General features: G+C 40.6%; 1 protein-coding gene across 5 annotated transcripts in view; it reads left to right on the top strand.

Annotated features, from left to right (window-relative positions):
- The window catches only part of TASOR (transcription activation suppressor), a 30927-nt gene that overhangs the window by 15974 nt on the left and 1576 nt on the right, over positions 1-13377 (top strand). For 2 of the 5 annotated variants that reach the window (XM_030500553.1, XM_030500555.1), the window contains exons 11-22: positions 16-119; positions 353-425; positions 552-626; positions 2078-2779; positions 4557-4996; positions 6051-6195; positions 9553-10373; positions 11045-11167; positions 11745-11904; positions 12555-12663; positions 12825-13003; positions 13085-13243. In XM_030500553.1, coding sequence (XP_030356413.1) covers positions 16-119; positions 353-425; positions 552-626; positions 2078-2779; positions 4557-4996; positions 6051-6195; positions 9553-10373; positions 11045-11167; positions 11745-11904; positions 12555-12663; positions 12825-13003; positions 13085-13243 — 3090 coding nt within the window. Of the gene's footprint in view, positions 1-15; positions 120-352; positions 426-551; positions 627-2077; positions 2780-4556; positions 4997-6050; positions 6196-9429; positions 10374-11044; positions 11168-11744; positions 11905-12554; positions 12664-12824; positions 13004-13084; positions 13248-13377 lie in introns of all 5 variants that reach the window. The other 3 variants (XM_030500550.1, XM_030500554.1, XM_030500551.1) reach the window with 2 other exon arrangements.

The raw sequence follows: 13377 nt of genomic DNA, 5'->3' as shown, positions 1-13377 counted from the left end.
TTTGTATCGTGTCAGTGTTGAAGAATGGCATGTACTGTAGCCTGTATGAAGTTGTGGAGAAGTCCCGTTCTGGTGGTCACTTTGAGGGTTTACTTCAGAAACTAGAGAAGGAGAAACTTGTGAGTGCAACAGATTTTACTATTCCTGTTTTGAAAAATAATGTTACTCACTCTTAATTGAGGTGTATTACAAGATCCATGATCTCACTGGAATTCCTTAGCTGGCATATTCTTAGGTATTTTATCAGGGCACTTCTTCGCCCATGATGAAATTTAGCTTACCAGCAGTAAGAGTATTTGTAGTGAGCAAATGTCTGTGCTTGATACCGTATCCTCTTTTCGGTTGAATACAGGTTCTTGTGAAACCACTTCCAGACAGAGGATTTCTTTTTCTTCTTTCTCCTTGGCAAATGATCTCCCCTTATGGTATGCATATCTGGGGTTTTTTGGTTTTGAGTTGGTTTTGGGTTTTTCTTTTAGTGGGTTTTTGAGTACTAGATTTTGAAGCACAGTGGTGGGCTTCTCAACTCTTCTTATTTTCTTGCCTTCTAGACCAGCAAACTGGACGGCCCCGTATGCTGCATGCGTTGTTTCTGTTCCCAGAACCAAGAGGTGTAGTGAACCCAGGTAAGTTTGTGCACTGTTAAGAGTGGTGTGTACATGCTAGCTTAGATTCTGTTGAAGACCCTGTAGTGTTATACCCTGTCAGTGTAAACTAGGAATAACAGTTTGCATTGGTTAGGGTGATGGTGTTCAAAAGGTGTTTATTCATGAAAGCAGTTATTAAATAACGTGTTCTAGGTTCATTTTGTTCATGTTTGAGAAAGTAAAACTTTGTTCCAGTTTCTTGATTGTATATTCTAGTAGGACTGAGCATCAGTAGCATTGCACAAAGAGGTTTGAGGGCTTTCTTTAACCAGTAAAACATCTGAAAGTCTTCATTCAGTGTACCTGTTGGGGTTTTGGGTTGTTTTTTGGTTCTTTTTTTTTGCATTGGGCTATGCACCAAGAACTGAGTAAAAGAACAAAGACCATAGTGATACAACGAGGTAATAAAAGATAACTACAGGAACTTGGCTTTGGGATCAAACTTGAATCTTTTCCAGTTGAAATTTGCAATAATTCCTACCAGCAACAGAGTGCAGTCCTTTTTGGCTTGCTGTGAGTTAGAAGCGATAGTATCAAAACATAGCTCGCCCCAGGTATTTCACTTTTACAAAGAAGTTCTTGTCCTAAGTCCTGGCAGCTTCTTAGGTTCTTACATCTATATTTCTGATTCTAATAACCCCTTACAGTTTTCTTATTCAAGTAACAATTGTGAAAGTTCAATCTGCGTTAGATTGGGTAAGAGGCGATATGATACAAGATGACATTTGAGGTGTGTGCATGCCAGTTCCTTAAAAATCCTCCAATTCTTGCTCCTCTGACATTTCAAAGACTTGTGAGCTCCAGTTTCTATCAAACACAAGGTTAATCACTGGATTTCAGGGTGCTCCAATGATTGAATGGAGAAAAGTTTCAGTCTGTGATTGGAAGGAGGGGCAGACTGCTCCTATTGCATCTCTTTGATTTAGTGAGTTGTGTTGCTTTGGAAAGGAATGGAAAAAGCTCTGTAGGTTTCTGCTGGGTTACTAAGCTGAATCATTTTGTAAGGGTCCAGTGAGCTCAGAAGCAGCACGAATGCATCGGGACTGCATAGGAAGGAGTAATACTTCCCCTGTTTCTTGCAGGGAGCTGTTAGGCTGCTTCATAGTAAACCTTTGAAGTAGCCTTCTAGAAGGGTCAGCGAAGTGGTTTATATTCACAATAATACTTGTATTTAGGATATAGGTTACCACAGAATTATGAAAATGAGCAGTTTATCATGACTGTGAGTAGGCTGACTTTTAAGTAGGCTTTAAAGATGGTTACTTTCCCTCCAAAAAATCACTTTCCTGGCTTTCTGGTTACTTGTCCACAGTCATTCCAAACTGTCTTTCACCAAATATGTATAATAGAGAATATTGCTAACTAGTCATCATTTATTTATAACTTTACGATTTGATTTTAATTGTGGATTCCCTTTTCTCCTATGGCAGCACAAAAGAGTGTTCTGTTTGGAACACAGAAAAATTCAAGTACCGTGCACGAAAATCAGGAAATCATTCCAGAATTCACCAGGTTTATTCAGTCTCTACATTTTGCTTTAATCCAGTCTCGTAAAGACACTACTGCAGATTTCAATGCTGTTGTGGAAAAGTATATACATGAGTATTTGAAAAGAGGCTGTAGTGGCTCTGGAAAATACAGAGAATTTATATTATATCGGTATGAATCACGGCTGGATGAAAAAAAATTTCTGTATTCTGCTCCAAAAAATAAATCTCATCTTGACAGCTCCTTGCAAAACTATATTTTTGGGTGTGAGGCATATCAACTGCCTGTGTCTAGAGCTATGGAGCTGATGGAGGGAAATCAGAAATCTCAGCAGTTCAGTCCCATCTCAGATTATGAAGTCACAGAAGAAGACTCTGATTTTGCCAGTGCAAAAATTGGGAAAAGAATCCGTGCAAAATACGAAGCCAAGAGAAAACTGCCTCATTCTGGAGATTATGATCCCGATAGACTCAAAGAACTTATTAACTTAATCCAGAGCAGGAAAAAAAATGCAAGTGGAGATTCTGATTCTGAAGACCCTAGAAATAAAAGCGGTCTGAAAAGGAAGCTGGAAAAACAGTCTGAAAGTTTGAGGAAATACTTAAAAATGAGTGAATCTGCAGAGAATAGTTGTCAATACGAAGGTAAGTCAGTGTTTGGAGTTCCTCTTTAAACATTGCAATTTAAAGCATACTAACATTTAATTGTACAGGTGGAATGTTTCTTACATACTGTGGATACTTTAATGCATGGTGGTTCATTTAGACATTGGCCTGAGATCTATCAATAGAGGTGAAGTTGATTTTTATATAGGTTGTCTCTTTCTAGGAGACAAGTTAACAGCAGTTGTCATGGAGGCTGCTTTTGTCCTGCCTCTTCGGAAAGAAGGCAGACTTCCGGAGCTTGCTTAGCTGTGGAACTGCGCGAAGGCTTTCTCCTATAGAGTACTAAGCAGGCTTGATACCGTGATGTCGTTTGCGGAGTTTGACTTTAGGCATTGCTGTAATTCTTTATGGCTTCAATACCCTATGTAATACCTGATCAATTTAGATCGAAGGGGAGAATTAAACTTCTCAGCATGAGCACAGTTAAATTTTGAAACAGCCAGTAATGTGTGTAGTGGAACTGCAGAAACAACCTAATAGGATTAAGATTGAATTACTCTGCACATGAAATTATCTCCATGCGAACCTCAGGTAATGATCACAGATATCACCTCTTACTTACGAAGAAAACCCCAAACCCTCTTTGATTTCTCTTTCCCTGACCCTTTTCCCAAGGCAATGATCCAGGCCTCCTTCAGAAGGAGGAAACCTGGGGAGAAGGGTGGCTCAAAGAGGGGGAATCAGCATCAGGCACCAGTCATTCTTGTGTGTGTGAATCACTTTGGAAGATGAAGTGGCTGATTTTAGGAATAAGTTTCTGTTTTAAGGGGGACAAAAGATACTGGCATGTGTGGATGGAGGAAACAGAGGGTAGCCTACATGCTAGATCTTGGGATTCCTGCTGCTTGGAAGTCTGTGAACCTTCAGGGTTTTTTACATTGATGATTAATGTAAAATGGGTGAATGCATACCTGGCTGTAATCAGAACAGTGTCTGTTTAAAACTGAGTTTTTACTGAACTCCTGTAGGGGTTCCAAACCCGCAACATCTAGCTATGGTTTGAATTCCATGTTTATAGAACCCTAAAAGTAATTTGTTTGTCTTGAAAAAATTTTACCTGAAATATTCTGATCTTAAGTATCTAAACATGATTAGATTTGTATTAGTCAAACAGCTCTTATACCATTCCATATTTCCACATGTGATAAATGAGTTAGGGGTTCATCAGATACTTAAAGTAGTTCTTTGGCCTGTCTCTTCCCAAGAAGGATAAATACCTGTGGTATTTACTCATCCAGGGGGATGAGCATAAGAATAACAACCCTGTTCTAAAGTTATGTTTCATATAAATAAGTGTGATAATGTTTTAGAATTACACTTAGTCTAAGATAACTTAGGAGGTTACGTGTGAAGATACTCATCAGCTTCTGGAGCAACAGTGAGAAAAGTAAATATTTTGCACAAACTAATCCTTTTCTCTCAACAAGTGATGGAGACTTTTACAGGGTGTCCATAAAATGCATGGATCATGGTATGCGACTTCTATTAAGACATAAAATAGCGTGTTACTGAGTGACCTAAACCCCCCCCTAATTATTTACCTGGGAGAGGCTATTAGCTTTAGAAGCTGCCCTTTATCAACATCTGCCTGTTCAAAATGTTTTGTTAAGAAAATAAATGTCTGTGTAGTGTATGAACTGCTGCTGAGGGGTGAGACCGTGGGTATGTGGCTGGTGTTGGGGGGTGGGAATCTGATTTTGCTTTTCTTTGGAAAGTTAATAATGGATTACTTTTCCCCTCTTCCCCTTGTTCTAAGGGGGCAGAACAACCTTGGACTTGCCACATGCTGTTTTCTCAATTAATACTGGTCTTGGTGGACATGATCCTGACTTGAGGCAGCAAGATGTACCCGACCCTGCTGTTGCTGACCCACACGGCCTCATTAAACTGCTTTTAGAAACACTAGCTAGTGCAGGACACTTGGATTCATCGTTGGCACGGTCTGTAAATCAAACTTTAGGACTAAGCAGTGATGAAGAGGATATGAGACAAAAATATGAATATGAATCCATTCCAGCACACGACAAAGATGATCATGAGCTTCCCAATACTGCTCAGGCTGAAAATGTTCACTTTAAGGACCCGCAGAGCCCAGTGATACTGGAAACTGATGTGGCATGCTTACCCTACCCTGTTGATGTGGATCTGCAGCTTTCAGCTAGTGAAGTAGGCCTTGAACAGACACTGCGTTTAAAAGTAAGTGCATCTGCCATGTAGGTAGGTGCAAATAATGAATGTGCTATTTTCATGAAGAAGCTTTTCTGTTTGGTAGGAGCATATATGGAAATATTCTTAACAACAGATGTGTTCCTGGTTCCTTATGTCTATTCTTTCTGTGACAAAATTAAGAAAACCTGAAAGATGGTGGTTTGGATATGACAACTTATATATCCATATCAGCAGTGTCTGAGGGAGAAAGCGTTAAGAAATGTGCATAGTGGAGGGCTTGAAGTGCTCTGTGGATCTTAAAGGTGGTTGGGAAATGGGCTTTATTTTGTTTTGGTGGGAGCAGAGTTCAAAGGTTCTGAGCACTTAAATGCATGCCTGGCTCTCTCTGTGCCCTCTTCGTGTATATGTGTTCCGTGCATGCTTTGCATGACAGCATATAACTGGCAGAACACCCTTTGAAGAAGGCTCTTGTCCTTAGGGTTCAGAATGCCCCAGCTGCTTGCTGATCACAGTACTCTGCACAGTGGTTGTTCTATGATCTGAGTATTAATAATTAATACTTAGAAACAAAGCCCGGTTTCTAAGTCATGAAGCAAGAAAGGGTTTGTCCTACCTGTGCTCTCCGTGCTCTTTTGCTTCTAACCATCTGGAATGTGAGATGAAACAGGGTTGTTCAAGGGCTTAATACTAGCTGCAGGCAGTTCCTCAGTAATGCCATCTCATGACTTTAGTCAGCTATTGAGACAAGAGCCTGAAAAAGGCAAAGGAACAGACAGGTTTCCTTATTTTTTCCCCTCTTTGCCTCCTTTCTTCCCTGCCCCACCCAGCTTCTCTACCCTAAGGCATGTGCTCAGGACTGCCTTATTTACTTAATGATAGACCATCAGCTAAGACGTCTGTCTCAGAAATTGCCAAACAGCTGAATGAAATATATAAGTACCACGTTTGACTTGATTGATGGCAAGATTGCCAAATGCTGGTGAACTGGGGTGTGTTCTTGCTGTCAGCTGTTCAGAATGGAAAAGCTTAGTAGCTACCAAAGAAAAGAAGGTTTTGAGCTGAGAATTTTTGTTGTTTTTAGGAAGCAAGCACTGGAAGTATAAGTAGTCATGAGGACTACAGTCCCTGTCCTGTTACACCTATAGAACATGTTCATCGCAGGCAACGTTCCAACTCAAATAACGTAGGAGAAGTTGGAATGCACTGGAAACTTATTCCAATTACAGGTAAGATGGGTTTAACTCTTCTGTTGCTACAAATAGCACTCTAAAGGTTTGTACTTTTCATAGATCCCGTTGTTGGGTTACGTGTTGGTATACAAGTGTATATACGATGCACGTGTTTCTGATACTTGGTTAATGCAGAAATCCACTAGATGAAGACAGATACTGGTGGAGAGCATTGCTTTGGGTGCATACTGACATAATTTAGAAATGTGAATATTTGAGTATTTATCTGGTGAAGTACAGAACTGTTTTGAATTCGGTGTTTGAACTGGCTAGGTTCTGCTGGCAGATTGGATGGGCAGATAACTGCAGCTACTAATCCCGAAAAGTAATGAAAAATGTGTTCTCACAGAAAGCAGTCTACTTCTTACTGCATCAAGCTCTTCTACTGGAAGTGCTTCCAAGTCTTTGGCCTATCTAAATATTTAAATCTTAAGTAATCGTGTGTAAGAAGCATCTTGTTCTGCTTCTCGATGGGTCAACAGTGTCAAGTCTTCAGAGGATTAAAGCATGGATTTGAAGGATGGGAAAACTGGGCTGTAGGAATAGTTGAGAGCTCTAAATTCAAGGCTACAAAATCAAGTCATGTTATGACTAAATCCAGGTAGAATTTAATTGCATTCTCCCAAGTACAAACTGACTGATTTCTGATCCTATTCCAGGAATGCTGGAATCTGTCTCTTGGGCACCTCTGACTTCCATCCAGTTGTGTAGCTCAGCAGCTCTCTTTGGTTGGTTTGGCTGAGGAGGGAGCAGGGCCGGGGAAGCAAGTTTCCCCTCACAGCATTCTTAGGCCTTTCACTGAAATGATGGGGTGATTCTGGATGATATTTTCTGCACTTTTCAGGGCCAAACATCAAAAATGTGTTCTGATATTTTGCAAAGTTATAGAGTATGGATGGAACATTGTTTCTTTTACTGCTGGAGGAGCATACACATGAGGATATGGTTGTTGAGATAACCAGTTAACTGGATGATTAAGCATCTAAAACCAAATGCATCGTAGATGCTGGATGTGGGAGTTCATGCAAGGGTTTGTCAATTGACGGACAGATCGCACACACACCTGGGAGACTACAGATCTTACTAGAAAAAAGAGTATGTTTGGAATCATAAATCATACTTAAATAGTTGCTGAAGTGTTTGTTTGTTTGGGATTTGTTCCCTGCTCATGCATTTGTTTTTGGGAAGGCTTGTGACCCAAAGATTTAGGATGCCACCTTCAGAGAATTTCATTTAGTAAGGGTAACTTTAATTTAAATCATCCTTTTTTTTAATCCATTTTTATTTACATGTCAGAAAATCCTTAGGATTCCATATTCAGCAGCGTATCTCTGTTTAAATTCTGCTGAATGCTTTTAATAAAACCCTGTAGTAAAACCAAAGGGCTTTGGTTTTTAAAACAAAATTTCTTTCTTTCTGTAAAACTTTAAATAATAACCTTTGAAGAATAAACCGAGTCAGTTCTGAATCATACATATCTTGAACAGGTTTTTCCTAATGTAATTGTTACAGAAACTTGCCATCACATCAGGAGGAGTGGATGGTATATTAAGGTTTTTTTAGTAACCTCAGGATTTGAAATTTCATCTGTCTTGGGGGTGCGGAGAGGAGAGCCACAGAACAACGTTTCATGGTTAAAAATTGGTATTCAGCTCATTAGCTGTATTAAAATGTAAAAAGTTACAAACGCAGCCCCAAATTTAAAGCCATAGTATAGCTTTTAATCTTCTTACTAACACTTGCTTTTATAGTAACTGCAGCATTTCTTGTTTACAGTAGTGATGTAGCTTGTGAGTGTTGAGCAACTCAAGAAGAATGAGATACAAAACATTTCTTAGGTACCTTATATCCGAAATGAGCTTAAACTAAGTTCACTCTGTTAACATTATAATTTAATGCTAAGTTCTTCAGTCTTTGAAAATGAACATACTTGTGTACACAGAAAGCGTAGAGCGAAGCTGGAGGTACAGGGCAACAGAAAAAAGGTTCAAATAAAATGGAATGGAAATAATTGGAATAACCTCATTTGTATCTGTGGTAGTGCTTTTTAAGGAAACTATAAATTTGGGTTGACTCAAAGAATGTGCTGTGAAGGATGAAGAAAGAACATACGGTTTCACTGACGAGGAAAACAAAATGGAAGCATTTCTCTGGTTTCTGTATAACTCTGGTGGCATGAAGTAACTGTGAGGTGATACTGTCACCTTGAGAAAGGGATCCTGTCAGTAGCAGACATTTTCCTTTTAGATCTGGGTGGATGTGATCAAATTAGAAACGGAATAGAACTTTTTTAACTGGCTACAAAACCAACTGCCTTCCAAAAGAACACTTCTAGAAACTGTCTGTGCTGTGTTGGTTATTGCTTCTGTTCCAGAAATGTAGTTTTCTGCTTACAACTGTATTTGCTGAATATTAATACAACACATAGAAAACCACCAAAACCCTCAAACAAAATCAACAAAGGAAACCTCCTTTGAAGTGTTTATGGAACAGATATGTACGGAAATACCTGTATGCATCTGAGATACCTGGGTATATATCATTACTTGCAACAAAGTGTTAAATTTGGTTTAAAACCCAGCAAAACCATAGTTTTGACTGTGGATGATGAAGAAAACCGAGTGCTGCAGACATGATGTGGAGCGTGGGTTTGGAGGTTGGGTGATGCGGGATGTTCAGCACTCCATGCAGTGTATTATTCAGTGTAGCAATAACTACCCTGACACTGGAGTCCTGCCTTTTTTAGCTGAACCCCTCTGCTCTCAGTTGCAAGGTCAGACTGGCAGCCCCCAGTTTGCAGCCTGACTCCACAGGGCGGTGTGTGGCTGCAATGAGCCCTTTGGAAGTGAGGATTATAACCTAGTAGCAAATGAAAAGATTTGAATAATTTGTCACTGTGCTTGATTTCTAATTTCATCTGTTTTGTTGGGTCTTCTTGTACTGAAGGCAGTTCCTGCCATGTTTAATCAGATGTTATCTGTGGGACTTTTACTCGTGTTCTGCTTTTTGAGCAAACTTTGACTTTATCGTCTCACCATCCTAGGAGCTATTACATGTGCTGTGCTTGTGTACCTCAGCAACAGTAACACTTGAGTCTTTGGATTTAAGTTGATTAGCGGGGGAGGCACAACAGTAATGCAGTTTTAAAACCATGTTTTGGAGGTTTTAGTGTTAATCAGTTGTGCATGACTTTCAAACATGAGATGGTGATGATTAACTCTTCCTATATAGGTCTGAAATCACCAGAAGAACCACTGGTGTATTTACCGCCAAAGGATGCCTTTCCTAATGACCCCCGGGTAATAAATAGACAGAGAAGTTCTGATTATCAGTTTCCATACTCTCCATTTTCAGACACACAAAAGGGGACAGCAGAAGATGAGCTTTATGCAAGACAAGTGGAGAAACTGGAAGATCAGTGTGGGCTAGCAGACCACCCTTTTGCAACTAAGCATTCCATTAGTGCAGTAATAGAGACTACACTATTAGAAGAATATAATCTCTTTGCAAGAAAGATTCAAGAAATTTTGCAGCAAAAGAATATCACCTATGTTAGTGGTATGTCCACACCAGTCTTCTCCGCCCAGGAGAGGATAATGAGACTTTCTGAATACATCTGTTTACGGGCATCGGAGGTTTCTGTCCAAGAGTATATAGAGACACTGAATGAAAAGCTGCATAGTGTTATTTTGTCATCTTCGTGCATTAGGCAAACCCCCCCGGTTGGTTCTAGCCCTGAACCAGCAGAGGCGGTCGGTAACGCTGCGCTGAACCCTCCGCCCGACACGTTGCCCATTGGCAGGGACTCTGACACGGGCGCGTTACCGGAGCCGTTGTGTAATAACCTGGTGGAAGATGGGGATTCTAACGAGCAGCGTGCATCAAGCTTGCCCGTAGTGAAGGAGGAAATAGATCATGTGAATGCTAAAACTGAGGACACGGTGACATCTGAGCAGACCTCTTCCAGCGGTGATCTGACGGAGGTGCCAGAAAAGATGCAGAAATCCCCAGAGAACTTCAGCATTTCATCCCAGCCAGCCTTTTCTGATTTTATAAGCCAGTTAAAACCTGAAGTATTTAACAGTTTGGTCAAAATTATTAAAGATGTACAGAAAAACACTGTGAAATTTTATATTCATGAAGAGGAGGAAAGCGTTCTCTGCAAAGAAATCAAGGTAAGTATGTTCCAGTTCAACTTCTCTTTAGTGTTAAAACAGACTAGAGTGCTTTTAAATCACAGTGTATAAAGCTGGACTTGCAAACATACGGTAGTCTGAAATCTGTTTCAGAAGAGGGTAAATTGTGGAAGTAGGCTGTCCTGTCCCGTTTCTCCTTTGAGCTTCTGAGGTAGTCTTGCTTGTATTTAGTTTTTATGGAAGTCTGTCGGAAAGCAGAACAGCCTGCTTCCTGAAGGTACTGCCGGGGGGTGGCTTTATGGGGGGGGTTCAGGAAGTGGGGGGAGACCACATGAGAAGTTGATGCTTTGGGTTTTTTTCACTTCCTGTCCAGTTAATAGTACAGGTAACTTTTGGAGGTTACTGTTCTGTATTCAGGTGTGTATGATTGAAGCTGAAGGCATAAAACCTTCTGGCTTTAGCTGAAAACTTGAGCAGTTTCGATAGACTGGCAGTTGGCCATTTATGTGCAAAGAGCAACCGACCTGCTGAAACAGCTGGTTTGTGTGTGCTGCATCCTTCTGACTAATGTATGGCAAGGACAGGAAAAGCAGTTCCTCTGAGATTGACCTGAGCAGAAAACTTAGTTGATGTGGTCATCATGTGGGGATGGTTTTGGCCGAACTACCTATTCACTTTGTATTCACCCTCTTCTCTTTCTGTGGTGGTAGGAATATCTTACAAAGTTAGGTAACACCGAGTGCCATCCAGAACAGTTCCTTAAAAGAAGAGCTGATTTGGACAAACTGTTGATTATTATCCAAAATGAAGACATCGCCAACCTCATCCATAAGGTACTTCACAAAACAAATGTCTGCTATAGAAAGCAGTTGTTAAAACAGTGAGCCAAGCTCATGTTGAGCAAGCTCAACAACAGCAATCTCCTAACAGCACAGGATTTAAACAGTGCCCTGTGTTTAGCTGCTGTTTGAAGAAACAAAAATGGTAACTACTTTTGGTCCATCACAGACCCCTAACTCCTTCCACCTCCACATACGTGCTAATGTGTATTTATTCTTAGTAGTTGTAGAGATGCCTGAGTAGTTCTGCTTCCAGTTCTGTGATGGTGTAATGGCAAGTGGGGTTACTGTAGGCATTCCCAGCAGCTGTGGTTTAGGAACCTGAGCTGGACAGGACAAACCATTACTGTAAGTGCTCAGATGCATCAGCATTAACCTAAAGTTTAATGAGCTGCTGCTGTCTCAGTCATGCAGTGTTTTTGAGAGAGCACCTCCCAAGGCAGGAGAAATCTGTAACTCTGAAAATGTGTTTTGCAGTTTGATAGTTGGCATTACTCAGTAGAGATGTTCTGTAGTTCCTGGTTTTCTATGAGCTTTGGTGTACATCTCTGCTTTATAACACTTCAAACAGATACCTGGCCTCGTAACTCTGAAGAGGCTTTCCTGTGTCAGCTTTGCGGGTGTCGATAGTCTGGATGATGTGAAAAATCACACTTACAACGAGTTGTTTGTGTCGGGTGGTTTTGTTGTGTCAGACGAATCTGTCCTAAATCCGGAGTCCATCACTACAGGTAAGTGGGATGTTTCCTGAAGCTTTAAAACGCAGACCAGAAAAGCCCAACAATTCAGTACACGCGAGAGGCGCCCCACTCACCAGTGACGAATCGCAGCTTCTCATTTCCAAGTCTTCTAATTTTTGTGAGGTTGTTGGAGAACTTTAGTTAATTCAGTCTCTTTCTTACCTCAGGGGATAGTTTGGAGAACATGTTTCTGGGAAACATGAGGACTTAAAGATCTTGTCTAAGTTTGTGTTAGATGGTGCAGTTACGTATGTGGAACCTTTTATTCCCTACCACTCGCACCACAAATCTGCTAGGAAAAAAAATACCGAAAACCTATGTTTTTTCCCCACTTTTTTACTTGAAATGGAATAGTTGAACAGTTACCAGTTTTTTAAATAGGTGTTTTAGCAAGGCAGACCCTGTATGACTGAATTCAGCTTTTACATAGCAGATACCACTGTTAGGTGGCTGACTTGCAAAAAAAGCAGCTTAGTTTTGGGATACTGTTGTTGGCTGATCTGCCAGGAAGAAAACCCAGAGTCCTGGGCCAGTGCTCATAGTTGTGTAACTACACTTTGAAAACAGCAAGTGTACACTGAAGCAGTATGTTCAGTTTGTATACCTCAAAATGTAACTTTTATTCAATATCTCCAAAACAGATAAGCTAAAACAGTTCTTAAAATTTCTGGAGGATCTCAACACCCCAGATGGGAAATGGCAGTGGAAGGTCCACTGCAAAATACAAAAGAAACTTAAAGAGCTGGGGAGGTAAGTAGTGCTCTTCAACTACCAGTTGTTAAGATGCCTCAGCTTTAACTATGCTTTCCAGAACCCAGTTAAGTGGAACTTACTCTGTCTTTTGACCTAATTTTAATATTTAGACTGAGCTTAAATCAAGTATCTAACAGTGCACTTTTTCTCCGTTACAGGATGAATGCCAATGCCCTGAGCCTGCTGACCCTTCTGAATGTCTATCAAAAGCAGCACTTGGTTGAGATTCTGTCCTACCATAATTGTGATTCTCAGACTCGAAATGCCCCGGAGTTGGATTGTCTTATCAGGCTTCAGGCTCAAAACATACAGCAGAGACATGTTGTCTTCTTAACAGGTAAAAAAAACTAAAGAGTGCTTCTCTCCCTTTTTTGATAATAGGTGCCAAATATTAATACAAAATCTCTTATGTATTTAGAAAAGAATCTCAAACCACTTTCCAATTATGTTGATAATGGAATAGTGGTTGCTGCTGTCGATGACTTTATGCACAATTTTAAAAGTCTCGTTGGGTATCACAACTCAGTCACTGAGGAGAACAGCTTTCCTCCCGCCGACGCTCACAGAACCCAGTCAGGTAATATGAAACACACTTAAGACTTTCTTTACTGAGTTAGTTGTGTGGGGTGGAGGGCCTGGGGACAGCGTGCCGGTACGGCTGTAATGAGCACTACCGCTGGCAAGGAAACCCCAACTCACAGCTACTCTTTT

Source organism: Strigops habroptila, chromosome 11, assembly GCF_004027225.2.
Source record: "Strigops habroptila isolate Jane chromosome 11, bStrHab1.2.pri, whole genome shotgun sequence".
Classification (NCBI taxonomy): Eukaryota; Metazoa; Chordata; class Aves; order Psittaciformes; family Psittacidae; genus Strigops; species Strigops habroptila.
The sequence above is the reverse complement of the archived record's forward strand: the minus strand, read 5'-3'. Positions and strand labels throughout refer to the sequence as shown.